Source organism: Pyxicephalus adspersus, chromosome 2, assembly GCF_032062135.1.
Source record: "Pyxicephalus adspersus chromosome 2, UCB_Pads_2.0, whole genome shotgun sequence".
Classification (NCBI taxonomy): domain Eukaryota; kingdom Metazoa; phylum Chordata; class Amphibia; order Anura; family Pyxicephalidae; genus Pyxicephalus; species Pyxicephalus adspersus.
In genome coordinates, this window is record NC_092859.1 from 26,250,797 (window position 1) to 26,266,824 (window position 16,028).

Consider the following 16,028-nt stretch of genomic DNA (forward strand, 5'->3'; position numbering starts at 1 on the left):
ATTGTATGGTTATATGGCAAATATACACTAATTATACACCCTACAGGTTTCTGTAACTAAACCCATACCACTTGAGCCCCATTGCCAAAACCCCTAAAAACTCCACCCATTCTTGGAAGGTTATTTGTCCTCTGAGTTCCATGAAAATCTTCCTTCTTCCATTGAATCCCACCAACCAATTCCCCTTCCCCAACCTTTCCGCTATGCCAAAAATCACATTTAAAAGCGCTCTACCCTATGAAAATGATATGGCCAGTCTATCATTTGTTAAGGGTAGTTCTATATACAGAAACAAAGCTATTCAAGCATTGTTGGAAAACTGATTTATAAAAACAGTAATTTTTAGTTCTCATTTTATGTTTTCCAGTTTTTCTGAATCAATCTTTAAGAACCCAGAAGCCATTATAAGCTTGGTGGTAGCAGTGGTAGTAGTTTCCCAGCATGGTGAAAAATCATCTGCAGCTGATTAATAATCATTCCATTTTCTCCAGAGGAAAGGGAAATTTGCCTTGCCTAGGGTAGTGGGGTATGTCATATTCTGTAACTTAACCTGCCTTCTTCCCATTCCTTAACCTCTACATCTAACCAGCCTGATCTCTTAGCACCCCTCCCCAATACCACCTTCTTGATCTACTCATCCCTGGGTCCCCACTTCTTTCCGAGCTCCTAGTTCCTCCATCCTGGGTGTCTTGCTGGTGCTGTGTGGTCCCTGTCAGCCTCAGTCAACAGAGACTAGCGGAGACTGCGATCTGGATTAATAAAGCTGCAGACTGTGTGGGCGTCAAAGCAGTTTAACTTATTCTCCTTCTACATCCGAGCAATCTCCTGAAAGAAAATGATTTCACCTGATATGTCAGGGGCTGAGCGTGCTCTGCTTTAATAATGGTGCATGGCCATGTACCCCTGAATTTTTTTACTGTGTACCTATAATTGTATCTATATGTCTATATCAAACCAACATCACATTCATCACATACAGTCACAATATAGTACTGTTGCATACCCTTAAAACATGTCGCTACTATTGCAAATCCCCAGCATAAATACATCACCCTAAAGTTATATTGCTTGTTCCCACTCCACCACCACCCCAATATTACACAGACTTTACTATCTGAATCCAAACATTCCATTATCACCCTAATATTTTATTGAATTGCACTCCCTGGATGTTCTAAATGCCATTCCTCAACCGCTGTGACCTCCTAACAGAAAGACCACCCCAATGTTACACTTCAGTCACCATAATATTGCTTCCAGAATATTACTTACTCCAATATTATACTGTCTGTACTGTCAGAATACTTATCACTCGTGTATCTACTGCCTGCACTGTAAGAAAATAATACAAAATATACAAACCATGCCAATAATATAATGTTATTTCTATTTGTCATTATGTTCCCTTGGAACTATAACCCCACTTTCTGCCCCTATACTGTTCCCAATATTACACTCATAGGTTTTCCATCATATGATTGTCATGTTAAATGTTTTGTCTTCTACTCCAAAGTAAACTGATCTGTGATGTAGAGAACTGCCAAAGGTCAGTCTGTCGGTTAATACCTAGCATGCGGAGTCATGAAATTGCAGGTCATGTTAGTGGAAACCATCAATTTAGGAATCCCACATCCCTGGCAAAATAATAGCTTTTCCTTGCTTCCTTTGGGCCCATGTGTAATAAGCATCGCTTACCACTGCAATAGACAAATCAAGCTGAATGTTTACGGCCCTGTTTTTATGAGCAGGAAACCCTGTATAAGACAAATGTTTAGAGCCAACTGGATAATAGCATTCAGCCCTGACTGCATACTTCCCATATGTAATTATACTGTGATTACAGCTTTTCTGTTTCAGGAGAACACTTGTTGTTCTGTAGACTAAGTGATTCACCTCTTCTGCAGTCATTACTGTTCAGTTACGAGCCAGAACTGATTAGAAATGACCTTCTTGCCCACACCATCAGCACTATAGAGCTTTACAGTCACCAAAGCTTGTTTTGTGAATGGAACGCAGAGAGAGAGTCAATGTAACAATGGAATGTACTTTGTTCTATCACTAGAGACTGTGTAGGAGTCTCCCGGCATCCATTCATACTCCAGACTCTGTTCTCCTAGTACAGGTTACAGAATGAAATCTCCCTCTAACTGAAAGAATTTGTAAAAGCACAGAGTATTATAAACAATCTTTTTTTTATTATATACTGTTTACCATGCATCATGACACTGATAATCTCTGTTTACTGTGCATCATGTCTACATGTACCGATGTGATACCTTTATGGCGCTTCTCAGGCAAGTTTCCTGATAGTGACAATGGTAGACCATGTTTGTATGTTGTCTTCATCGTTAAACCCATATGAAAAGATGATAATGCAAGAGCACAAATGGGAGGCAGGGATAAATCGTTACCACCTTATGACAGAAAGTGTTTGGCCTTCATAGCAGATTTTTAAAATTACTTTTAAAATACTTTAATATGTTAAATTTTAGATTTTAGTGTTTAGGTTTAAAGTAGAGCCAAAACCAAAACACCAAAATCTCAAGTAATCTTCAACATTTCAAAAAGTATTTTAAGCACTTGCAGTTTTATTTAAAATAATATCTGATTATTCTGCCATAGCGGTCTGTGTGCAGATAGTTCTTACAAGATGAGAAGGCTTGTTTCCCAATTGTCCCCCTGTTCTGTTATAATGTGTTTCCAGTGGATGCAATAAACTTCTACTATACAAGAAGTTGCTTTGATTTCATAGGAAACCTCCCAGAAATTCCATGCAGCCATCACACATAGACAGGTAGTATCTTCCAAAAACGGTTGAAGGAGATCAGCCGCACTGAGATGTACCAAAGCATGAAAATAGATTTCTAAAGGAAAAATCTACCTGTGAACTTAGTTACAAAGAACTAAACACAAAAAATGCCCCCACAAAAAATACCAAAAGTTTGACCTGTTTACCATTACTCAGCTAACTCTTTCTTGTTACCCATCTGCTGTGCATGAGCCAAAACAATTTATAAAACTTAAAAAGGTTACCAACCAAGGTATGAGTGATATGCAGTTTTGTTTTATCTAATAAAACATAAATGTATATTGCTACAAAATAAAGAAAATTCTGCAGAAAACACATTTCAGCTCACACTGGTAGGCCAAAATGCATTGCTTGTATCATGCAATTTTTCTATAGGCTTAGCTGCACATCTCTACGACAGTCATTCCTTAAAATAACAACACCTAGGAGCAACAATCATTAAGCTTCTGCATGGGCGTTTATCCTGGAAGTGATGATCATTTTTGCTAGTTTCATATGATCTCTTTTGTGTTTTAATTCCTCACTTCGCTGTGCTAAACATGTATGACGATGGAAGAATCCTCAACATTACAACTGTTTTAGGTATGTGGGATACTAGGGTCCTTCTGTGTGTTGGTTTCTTTTCCTAGCCCCTACACCACTCCTGTGGCCTTCAGTGGCTGGAGTGGTTAGTGTTGGAGATGATCGCTAATAATGCAGATTATAATCACACTACTATACATACATGATTGTTGAATTAATGCTTGACTTTAAAACATAACCTCCCTGTTCTTGCATATCTTGTTGTATCTTGAGTAGTCAGAACAGTTCAAGTGTTATACTTTATTTTAACCAAAATCTACATATTTCATTTTACATTTATTCATTTGTTTTATGACTGGTCCCCCCTGAATTCTGTCAAGGAGCTTTGTTAAATTAAATCCACAAAATGGCAAAAATAGACCAATTTGTTCTCCACTTTTGGAATTTTGTGCAGAAACCAACATTTTCAAAATTGCCTGTCCATCCTTAATAGAGGCTGATGGAATGGTGCAGGAAGTGTGCAGGTATTGCTAAGGACCAGGGTGCAGTTGTTGATATGGATGGTATATCTCATTGGAGCCACACCTTTTGACAAAGGGTTCATATTCTTGTTCTTTTTTTACTGGTCTTAATAAGTCTTACAAAATTTTCACACTGTGTAATAAGCTTATATGAGATATATGAATGAATATATGTAGATGTGTTGAAAAAAAATGGGCAGTAACGACCTGGAAAATTATCTGTCGTTATAGTTAAGCTGCGTACACACTTCCAATTTTTGTCGTTGGAAAGGATCTTTTCCAACGACAAGGGAGTGCACGATGCATGAACGGTGCTGTACATACAGCACCGTTCATGCTCTATGGAGAGGGGAGGGGGAGAGCGACGGAGCGGCACCCTGCTGCGCGCTCTCCCCTTCCCTTTCATTAGGATCGGCTGTCGTCCATCGTCCGTGGATCCGGCAGGTCGGTCGTCCGGACGATGGACGACACCGACTGTACACACGCCAGATTTTCGCCCGATAATTGGCCGATGCCGATTATCGGGCGATAAAAATCTGACGTGTGTACGTAGCTTTAGACAGAACCTAGAATTAAAAAAAAATTCACTGGCCTACCTTGAGATATAAAAGGCCTGCATGTGAATATGATTACTCAGTTTTGAAAGTCTTTAAATGGCACACCTTAACACTTGCATGATCACAATCATTGCTAGCCTGTTACTGTTTTTTTCAGATTATTCAGCAAAGCTTAATGTAAGCAGCATAATAATATCTTGTGCCTGTGCCACTCATAATCATAGGTTTATAGTGCCTTAAGGCAACAGTTGCTAGTTGGTTGCTGATTGCGTTTCTGAGCACTATGTCTGTCTACAAAGTTACTGGTATTTTGATGTGTTTTTAGTCACCACAGGTACACTTTACAATCAAACAGTAGAATAAATTGTATAAACTGAATGTCAAATTATATCTGTAATGTAATCTATCAATAACTGCTAAAATAATTCCACCTAGGCTTTTGGTACCTCTGCAACAATATTTCTATAAAAATTTCAAATTCAGATGAAGTTGTATTTGATGATAATGGCTGGGTAGAAGGGATTACGCACAGAGGTGTTCTTAATAGGACTGATTTAAATTCATAAGGTAGTTAATCCTTGCTTATGGAACACGATGGTTTTCATATTAACAGCAAGCAAAAAGCGATGGTGCCATGCTAAGTGGGAAATCGTTGTGACTACGAGAAAAACACGCCTGCCTTGGGTCTAGGATTAAATTCCTCCATGGATGTTGAATATCTGTACAGCACAGGCTTCATGCAAGTGTACTGGTTTTACATCTACAATACAGAAACATGCAGGCAGGGTCATTAGAATCTGAATTATCTGGATGTAGATTGTATGTGGCTTTGTTGGGGACATTAGAATATAATTGTCATTAGAGGTAGGGGATGATATCTATGGATCTATAGCCTTGCTGGAGAACTGAGATACACATAGCAAATGTAAACATGGCTTACTGACAATCAGATCAATAAGAAATAAATAAATGAGTTTGCTTTTGTGAATATTTTATGTTTCTTTAATATAGATGTAAACCTATGGCATTTAGTGTGATATGTACACTGTGTATCATAAACAATTTTTTATGATATACTTTCTATATATTTTATCCTTTGTTAAATTTCAGGGCTGGTGTTATTCATGTGCAGCTAGTATATGTGTAATGAAACTGTGGTCTCCAACAGAAGCCTGTGAGATAGGTTGACTATACACAGTTGGTAGGCACGGACAGTATTTTGCCTAGATGCTGGTGACCCCATCTCTCTTGGTCTTGGTCTCTCTGCAGGGTGCAACAAGCCTCCCAGTGAGTAAGACTTATAGCTTTGCAATCAGCAAATCAAATCTTATTCTCCCTGCTGATTCTAGCTTTGATTTGGCAGGGGGCATGGCTGACCTCTGCAGTGAGACCACTGTTCTCTGTAGCATGCTGGCAAGGGACACATTTTTCTACTGAAGCTGTGGATGCCTTTAGAATAAAAAAAACTGTAAGACTTTACTTATCAAAAATGTATTTAGCTTATTTAAACTGAAAGTTCAATTGGGCTATAAACAAGGCCGCAGTAGCAGCACACCATTATTACAGAGGGAATGGTGAAAATTGCTGTGTGCCTTTTATGCACTGCTTTGTCAGCTGACCCTGCGAATCAGTAATGAAGAGACTTATTGGAGCTTTCTCCATTCTGTAAAATTAGCATACTATGTACATGACTGATGTCTAGATGAGCATTCATGTTTCTGTGGCTGCTATGGAAACAGAATTTATTACTCTGACAGGCAGTTCTCATTGTCAATAAGTTGCTCCGAGCCTTGGGATTTTCCGCTAGATACAATTACCTCTAGAATTGTTCTCCCCTCAGAGTACAAACATGTTACATAGGGGTTAGTGGATTTTGTAGCAAGCTGTACAATTCTATAACCGAAAGGGAGCTTTCACCTTTACACCACAGGAAAGCAAAAAGGTTAAGCTGTGTTAACCATGTGTTTGATTCAGATATGCACTTTACAATAAACCTACGGGCTATTTCAGTCTATTGGATTTTTAAGCAGTAGCATAGTGGTTCATCATTGTGGTTCATCTCTGAAATAAATTAAAGCAGTAAAATTCCCTTTTTTAAAGGGTGTTGCAAGTCAGTGCATTTTACTGACCTTCCTCTTAGAGCAGTCTGCCACTCCTGTCACTTCCTTTTAACTTCTCTATGGTGAACTAAAAAAACACCATACCTCTGCACAACCTCACCGAATGTGGCTGTTACTCAGGTAATGGTAATTTTATAGGATTTTCCAGCAAAAATAATAACAATTGAAAACAAAGTTTTTAAAGCATAAAAATGTGTAGGACTTACATTTCAAAAGCAGAGAGAGGTTCTGAACCTTCTCCCTTCTATAAAAAAAACTTAAAAATTGGATGTGATTTCAGCAAATTGTTTGGTTTTTGCTGACTTTTTCATGATAACACAATAAAACTGATTTTCTCAACCCTTTTCACCTCAGAGGAACCCTTGAACAGGTGTTTGAAAAACCATAATAAAACCAATTTTGTGGGGAGTCAGTGGGTAATAAAAGCCTCCTAAATTGGTGGCCAATGGAAAGAATGTCGCCCCACACCGGTGGGTAAAATGATACCTTTATAGACACCTAAAAATATCAATAATGTCACGCATCTGGTGTTGGCCCCAGAACTACACAGGCATGATCAGATGTGAGGCCAATTAGCCACAGTTCGGGGAACCCCTAGCAACCTCCGGTGGATCCATGTGTTTTCATGGAACCCTGTGTGATATTAGCTGCACTGAAAGGTTGCAGCTGCATCCCCCATTAAACCAGTACAAAGTAAATTTTTCCATATTTAGATCATGAATGGAGTCCAGATAAAAGATCTTGTAGAGAAGGTAGGCCACTGGATTTGAAGACAGTATAAATGGAGTTGATACTCCAAGACAATGATGTGGGGCGATGAAAACGAACCTCTCCTACAACAAATGGAAAATATGGAGCAGTAGTCAGAAGTCTGCAAAGCCTTTTGTTCCTGTAAAGAAAATTCCACTGATTGTATCTCCATGGAAGTTTCGGGTTGTATCCGTATGATACCAATTGTATTGCTGTGGACATGCTTCTAGTTGTGTAAGTGTGGTAGTGATTGTATCGCTGTGGTCATTTTTCTGGTTGTGTCAGTATGGTACTGAATGTATTTTTTCGGAAATGTTCCTGAATATAGCTGTGTGCCACTGACTGTGTCTCTGCTAGCCTGTTGTTAATATGGTACCAACTGCATCTTTCCTAACATATTTCCATTTGTCTCCGTAGTGTCCTGTGTCTTAGCTGACATATTTCTATTTACATCAGTGTGGTACTGATTGTATCTTTAAAAAGGTTTCAGGTTGTGTTAGCACAGTGTATCTCCGAGGACATCTTACAGGATGTGTTTTGGTTTAAACACCAAAAAAAGTGCCAAAAAGATCTAAGAAGCCATTACAAAGTTCAGTGGCTGTGGCTTCCTCTAAACCTGCAGTGCCACTTTTGGGAGGATCTTGCCATTCAGGAAAATGATAAATAGATTTTAGGATCCCATGTCTAATGGGATGTAATCTAATGTCATTATCTCACCAATTCATGTTTTCATATTTTTTTCCATATGCCATTATCCTGACATTTGCAAGAGTTAAGGATACTTTTTTATTAAGTGTATATAACTCCAGTCTCTATAGAGTCTGGGCTGTAGTGACAGCAAGATCGATTGTTAATGAGCAGACCTTTAAATAAACCAGTTTTGAAGTTTGAGGAGCTGGTGATAATTCTGTTATGACAAGCATTTGGTGAAAATGTGAATTACTTCAAGTTCCCCAGGCAACAGGTGAGAGAGGAAGAATGAAAGCAGGAGAGAGAATAAGATGGAATAAAGTGGTAAAGACAGAGAAAGCAAATGGCTTTGAAATTCTACTTCCCCAGAAAAAATACATTAATAATTTACTAGCAAATAAAGGTCAAATATATTTTTTATTATCCCCTCCCTACATTATTCACAATCAGTTTGGCCAAGAAAGATGGATGATAAATAGATCAAGATAGAATCAAATAATAGCATTTTTATTTTGACTCATATAAGATGAGGAACAATTATTTCAACATGATTGTTGTTATACATTCATTTAAACAAAGGTCTATAAACAGATACTTATAGTGACAGGTTTCCAGGTTTGCTGGATCACCCAGCTTCACTGATAAAAGTGTATCCTCTCCAGGCTTGGAAAAAGCTTTAAAAAAAATCAGGCCCTATGAGTGAAGCCTTGGCATCAACCAGCTTACATATGGCAAGGGCATAGCTAATACTAACAATAAGGGCTGGCTGCCAGGTGAGATGTAAACCAAGGAATACAGATTTATCCTACCCAAAGCTCTACAAAGCCTCCAGAGCAGGATTTACTATGATTCTCCACTTTGGCCCTAATCCCTGGAGCTCGTCACCATGTGCAATGTGAAAAACCTAGGTGTCTCGAAAACCAGTGTCTCATTATTATATATATATAATCATCCTCCTCTCATCCTCTCGTCAAATAGATTCAGCTGTAGAAAGGTAAAAAGTTAGACTACTGATTAATTTGAGTAAAACAAATCCATTGAGAAAATTTCACAGGAAATCCCTTGGTTTTCCCGGTTGATAACAGTGACCTTTCAACAAAGCAGAAAAAGGACCCCATGTATAAAATGAGAGATGTAAGGCTAAATCTACAACACATCAGGTCAGTTTAGACACATCTGTGGTTTCATGATGGATATTATAATAAAGGAAGCATTGGACTGGATATTCTATAATGTCATTCTATATTTTCTATAAGAAATGTCCTGATGACACTTTCCTCAGAATCCGCAGAGGATCAGCTGCTTTATGTGTTTCTAGGAAACCAACCAAGACAGCATACCGCTGCATTCCAGGATTATATCACTGAGGCTGAAGGAAAACATTTCAGATATTTAAGGGAGACTTCTTCAAAATTATAAAAAAATTAACAAATTATAAAATTGAGACATAAAAATAAAATTTACAGCATGTAGCTGGTATAAACTATATATATATTGTGACATGGCAAAAGGAGTCATCTTGAGGGAAGGTATATTTCTCCATGTTTCCTCTCTTATGGGAGAGATTAACCAGAAAACATGTCGGCTGGGATTCCAGACCTGGGTTTTGCATGTCACTCAGAAGTGTTCTGATCCAGGCCAGAGTTTGGTTTTGTCTGGCCATTAAATACTGCATAGCTGTGAGCAGCAGGTAAAAGGGGAAGGAGAAGAAGAAAGTTCTCTCTGGTCTGGGGCACAGGAAAGCTGCTTGTGAGAGCCATTGTTGTACTACATGTGAGAAAAGGTTGCTGAAACGTTTGTGTTGAGTTGGCTGGGTTACCCACCAACTTGTAGAGAGGAATCTGCCTGCTGCATAGTTAGTGCCTGACTGGCTAGGATTTATTTTGTTTTGTTTTATCTTATGCAACCTTTTAATAAAACTGACTGCAGCTCAGTTTTAAACCTATCTATTGTCTCCAGTGTGCTTCATCCATCTCTCCTTCTGTCTGAGAGTACCTCTTACCCCAGAAAAGGTGATCCCACAAGGGTGGTATACCACAATAAAAATAGTTGCAGAAGCTCCACGTCCACTCCCCAAAACTCATATCCCATGAGTTGGGTGTGTGCCAAAATGGAAAATGGCTTACACAAATTCTTAAACAACTCATTGATGACTAGTTTTGACTAGCAGAATGCATCAGCACAGAACGTATCTGGCTGTTAGGGTAGCAGAGCAACAAGAAACAAATTTTTCATTCATATTTATCTATTCACTGCTGTCAGTTTTCACAGAAGGAATTCCCATACACTCATGAACATTCCATATTTTTGTATTTGGCTCACTGAGCTATCACACCTTTTTTCCCATTTCATATTTCCCAGAAATTTTATCATATATAAAAATGTGATGTATTCTGCAGGATGCAACATAGTGCCTAATTAGATCGTTTGATGACAGCAGAAAAGGTCAGCAAAATAAACTGATGGGAAAATAGGCAATAATTAGAAGAAGGAATTGGTAAAGAATGGAGTGACTTTTATAGCAACGGTTGCGAAAAAGTCATTATGTGCAACACAAGCTGGTCCTGTATTTCCACTTTTTCAAAGCAGGTGGGATATAAATCTATTCACGGCAAGGTAATAGGACTACCCAATTATGCTAATACACAAATGTCAAAGAAAATACTTAGAAATACATAGGAAGCACTTTTCCCCAAACACATTTGGACCAATTGTTTCATCATCTTATTGTATTAGGATTCTGTAATATGTGTACTTCCTTTCAAGCCTAATAAATGTACAGAGGTGTGTAATTTGTTGGTAATATATAAATATTGTTTAATATTATTAATTTTATTTTTAAGCCCTTAAATTTTGAACTTTCAGTAAAATTCTGTGGTGACAAATGGGCCAGAGGGAAGAGTCACAATGTGGTGGAGCAAGTATTCTACTCACCCAGAAGTGTAGAATCCTTGTAGCAGCTAGGGATCAGAGAAAATCTGGGGCTTTTTACCATTGTGATGTCAGAAGGGTCCTACTAGTCAAAATAGGTAAAAAAATTAAAGAAATAGTTTACCATTAGGGATCAATTACACAAAAATAACCCCCAATAACACAAAACCAAAAACACCCCACCACTCAAAAAGAAAAACAGTAAAAAAACAAAGAGTTGAGTAGATCACGCAGGTCTTTCAGGTACCCATCCCTGCTAATATGAAGTAGGAAGTGAGTGCCATAGACATTTAATGGGCTTTAATTATATTAGCACTTATTGCGGATACCTTTTCAAGCTGATTTAAGCAGTAATAAAAATGTGTCTCTCTATTTACAGATATTTCGGTCAGCCTCCTTGCTGTGGTGGTCAGTTTCTGTGGTTTGGCACTCTTGGTGGTCTCTCTCTTTGTCTTCTGGAAGTTGTGCTGGCCCTGTTGGCGTAGTAAACCGCTTACTTGTACTGCACAGGTTGCCCCTCCTTGCATCCCCAGCGCCCCACCTGAGATGGTGGAAACCAACGAGAAGAAGGAAATTAAGCAAAATGGCAAGCATTCGGTCAAGATGCAAGAGGCAGCAATGAAAATCAGCCACACTTCACCTGATATTCCAGCCGAGGTCCAAAATGCCTTGAAAGAACACTTGATGAAGCATGCGCGAATGCAGCGTCAAATCACTGAGCCAACATCCTCTTCACGGTAAGAAAATATTGTTTTTTAATTACTTTTGGGTGTTTAGGCAGCAATGACATTACACACAGTGCTTTACATGCAAAACTAAATCTGAGCCAGTGTTAGTACACAAGCCATGGTGTTACAATACTTTCCTCCATGTTTTCCAAGTACCACAGGCACAACACTAAATACCAGTGTGGAAGACAATTCAGTCTTTCTGTGCTTCTCAATGAACTGCACTAACTACCTACATATTTATGAATGCTAAACTTTGACATGTTGTCAGACTTTTCTATTGGCCCATACTGTTTGTCTGAAGTGTCAGAGTCCCCTCCCCAGGTTTTAATTCTGTATCAACTCCATAGCAAACAGAAATAGCTCCAGACCGTCTGCCAAATTAAAAGTGATGATTGATGTTGGCCAGCATGGTGGAATCATTGATGTTCCTTGGTGGCACCAAGGAACATCAATGATCCCACTTTGCTGGGTAACCTAATTCCACCATGCTTTCCAACCAAGTCACAACAGTGATTCCGCTGTGCCAATTCACAATGCTTACTAAAACCAGTGTTTTTTACATTTGTTTTTGTACCGTCACTGCGTAACCTGTGTGTTGTGTGTGATCTCAGATTGTATGTATGAGTGTGGGATGTCTAAGTGTCCTTTTTGTGTTCCATGACGTATGTATTATCTGTAACCAAGTGTTCTACATGTGCTGTATGTGTTCTCAGAGATATGTATCTCTGTGCATATTTTGTCAGTGCTCTGTTTTTATGTTTCTCACTGTGTTTGTTCTTGGATTGGACATTCCCTGTTAGTCAGTGTACCTTGTATGCATGTCCTCTGTCGGTTTTATCTGCTGCCTGTAGAATATAAAGCACAATGTGTTCAGGAACCCTCCAGTAATTCTCACAAAAAACATGAAGTTTATATATCTTTAGAGTATGGGATTATTATATTATATATAGTAGTATTGATACATATTACAGAGTTCAACACAGAAGCATTAGTACCAACCCCAGAGGAGCTTATGTTTTACTAATAGTTTAGTGTAATGTTTCCATTACTCCATTATTAGTATTATCGTTGGTATGATGCTTCTACCAAACATAATAATTAAAATAAAATTATTTATTTATTCAGTAAATAGGTACCTTCCAGAAGTTTTCAGATAAAGACTATTGGCATCACTCCCTGCCCCAGAGGAGCTGTCCTATCTTTATACACATTGTATTGGTTCAGTTTATAGATTGCCCAATTAACAAGGTTTACCAGATGCTTTAGAGATAAAATAAGAAGTTCAAATGTAGCTATGCACATGAATTACACATGAATAATATTTTTCTTTCTTTTTTAGCAGTAGTAAGCATGCTTCTTAGCCATTCATATTGGAATGTTTTCCCCCAATAGTATTTTTTAATATTTGTTTTTAGACTGCTTGGTTTTGTATTTACTCTGATACATTGTTATTTACAAGGAAGAACTATTTGTTATTTACAGGGAAGAACTATTTGTACTGAACCAGTTGTTCTCCAGCATCTGCTCTGTTTAATTGGAACATAGTGTATCTCTTCTGTGTTCTGTGAACATGAATAGATGACAAAGGACACTTGCCAGTCTCTGGATTCCTGTCATCATTATTGCCACTGTTGTCATCATATAGGAATGTTAGTATATTATAAGGAAATCAGCTGCGCGTTAACCTACAGAGAACTGCGAAGAGGACAGTGACTTGAATGTAGTGTAAGGTCCTCAATGACTCACAAACAGTATGAGAAATATATAAATGTTTTTATTCAGAACAATTGTATTTGTGTGAGATAATTCATGGAATGCCTGCATTATCTCAGTGCTTGGCAATATAATACGTTATTATACATTAAAGGTATATTGCTACTGTGAGACTTATGGAATTAAATATTTTGGAATCTATGTACATACAGTTTGTATATTTTGTGTTTGACTCTCATTGAGATCAAAAACATTGCTGTTGACAAAAGCCATCTAAAATAAATATTCTTCCATTCATACAGTAGCTTATCTTTTGCAATCTGTGGATTAATGTTCCTCAGCATGATGTGCTGTGCCATGGAAATGTTAGGCTAAAATCTTTTTTTTTCACTTCCAGTCCCAGTGACAATCCAGATGAGAAAGTGAATCTTAGGGAAAAGTCAACAATCAATAAAAACTTTATAATTTTAACAATATCTTACTTTTTCCGAAATTTAAAAATATGGCTTTAGATATCATTTGGTTACTTGTAACAATAACATTAAAAGAAATCAAAAACCAGAACAAAACTGCTGATAATGTTTATCAGGTGATGGGTACATGGGTATGGGTGCATCTACTTGGAAGGTTTGACATGCTCTAGGAAAGTATGCTCCAGAAATAGATTGAGCGATGGTAAAGTATATGAGGAAAGTGGAACTTGGAGGGTTGAGAGGAGAACCAACAGGCAAATACTTTCCTATTATAGTTTTAAAGAGGCTGGGTCAATTTGATATATTAATGGAATTTTAAACAGGCTGACTTTTCTTTATGATTAGGATTACACTTTGAGGTAAATATTGCATTAACACAGTTGCAACATTTCCTGTATAGCCTTACATTTTCATTCATCTATTCTGTTTCTAAACAGAGATTATTGTTGTGCAACTTCTCTTTTTGTAAAAAATGTAGTGAGTGGATCCTGGAACCAAGGAACATACATTTCCCTGGTTTAAATGAAGTCCTAAATTGTTTAGGTTGGGGAATAAATGATCTAGTACCAATCCTCTGGGATTAAATGCCTTTCAGTTTCATTCAATACAAGTCCTATGAACCAGCGAGAGAAATGTTGGCACCAGCTCATTACTCAACATTTAGGAAGCAGAGCCGAATGGGGAACTTCAATGGACCAAATTTACCAGAATTTTTGGATGGAAGAACTGAGGGTATTCGAAGTAGAAGATAAGGGACAGAGATTAAAGTAGGTGAAATCTAGAAAATGAATTTAGGCTTTTCAGCCAATGGGTCTTCCCTATCACATCCTCGGAGGAGATATCTTATAATTCAAATTAAATCATATTAAACAGCAACTGTTCCTCCTTAAACCCTGTTGTTGCAAATGCTGTGGTAAACCATTGTGCAAGCTTGTTGGATTAATATTTAAAATGATTTCTTCCCTAAGTAGAAATTACTACCAGGAAATGCATAGAAAAAGTGACTATTTACGGATGAATCCAATAGGAAAGTAATACAATTTGCTGATATGTTTGTTTTGGGGTAAACCTGTTAAAAATGTTGAAAACATCAGATGCAATGTATGTCCAAGAATAGATTAACTATCAAATAATAAAGTGATTTTGTATAAAAAATAGAAGGCGTTACATTTGCCAAAATAAAAGCCTGTACAGCTCTTTTTGAGTTTTTTTGTACAGCTCTTTATATGTTCTGTAATAGTTATATTGATGGGATGTGGCAAATGATTCATGTGGCTCTATCATTAAGGCTTAAATTGTATACAGCCATTCAAATTAAGAGCTACAAGTGGGGCAAATTAAGTAGAAGGAGCAAAGGCTGATTGATTTCTTTCATACCAGAGTTGTCCAAGATTTAGGGCAACCAGCCAGGGTGTTCAACCATTAAAATGAAGTGCTGGCACATGGGTATGATTCACTATTCCATGGCAGAGGTGTTTAATCATGGTAAATTTGACCTTAGTTTACTTCCATCCTGAATAATATATTCTATAATCAAAATTGTGACTGATACACTTTTAGTTTATACACCAAGTTTTGCCAAGGGAGGCTATGGAAATTGAAGTAGAGCTTAATAAGCCTTGTCTTCTGCAATAGTTTCTCACTGTGATTCATTTTTAAGAATCGTCAAAACATGTCACTTTCTGCTGTGTTAGCCAGTTTTAAGTGGCTTTTATATACAAATCATCAGACACGCTGTTGTGCTTTGGAACATTTAGCAACAAATTATTCATAATCACATACCTGAAAATCATTTATACCCAGCTGGGTAATGTTTTTCTAGAAATCTTTTTTTTATTGATAATGTTAAAGAGGAATTTCTGGCATGTCCAAAAGTACTTTAGTTTCCTGACATTGGTTTGCAGGTAAGGAGATTGCATTAGCATGTGTGTCATGCATGGGTCTCTTGAAGCAGGTCAAATTCAGATCAGAAGGCTAACTACAGATCAAATGTAGCTGTCAATAAATTCTGAATGATCCCATAAACATTGTTCACTAACGGAAAACTGATGCCACTTTAAATTATGGCATTTTATTAGATAGTTCCATGTCATATGAGGAGGTTATTGTCATTTCTTTTGGTAATAACACATGGACATCATGTTTATCAGGGATGTTACTAGGTAAGAGGTACGGAGGGAGAGTATACGCTGCTCCGAGATAAACATGTAT

The 16,028-nt window shown here is 37.6% G+C and overlaps 1 protein-coding gene across 1 annotated transcript in view; it reads left to right on the forward strand.

Annotated features, from left to right (window-relative positions):
• SYT10 (synaptotagmin 10) overlaps positions 1-16,028 on the forward strand; it is a 38,990-nt gene that overhangs the window by 2,267 nt on the left and 20,695 nt on the right. Inside the window, exon 2 of the mRNA XM_072400123.1 lies at positions 11,280-11,637. Coding sequence (XP_072256224.1) covers positions 11,280-11,637 — 358 coding nt within the window. The remainder of the gene's footprint in view (positions 1-11,279; positions 11,638-16,028) is intronic.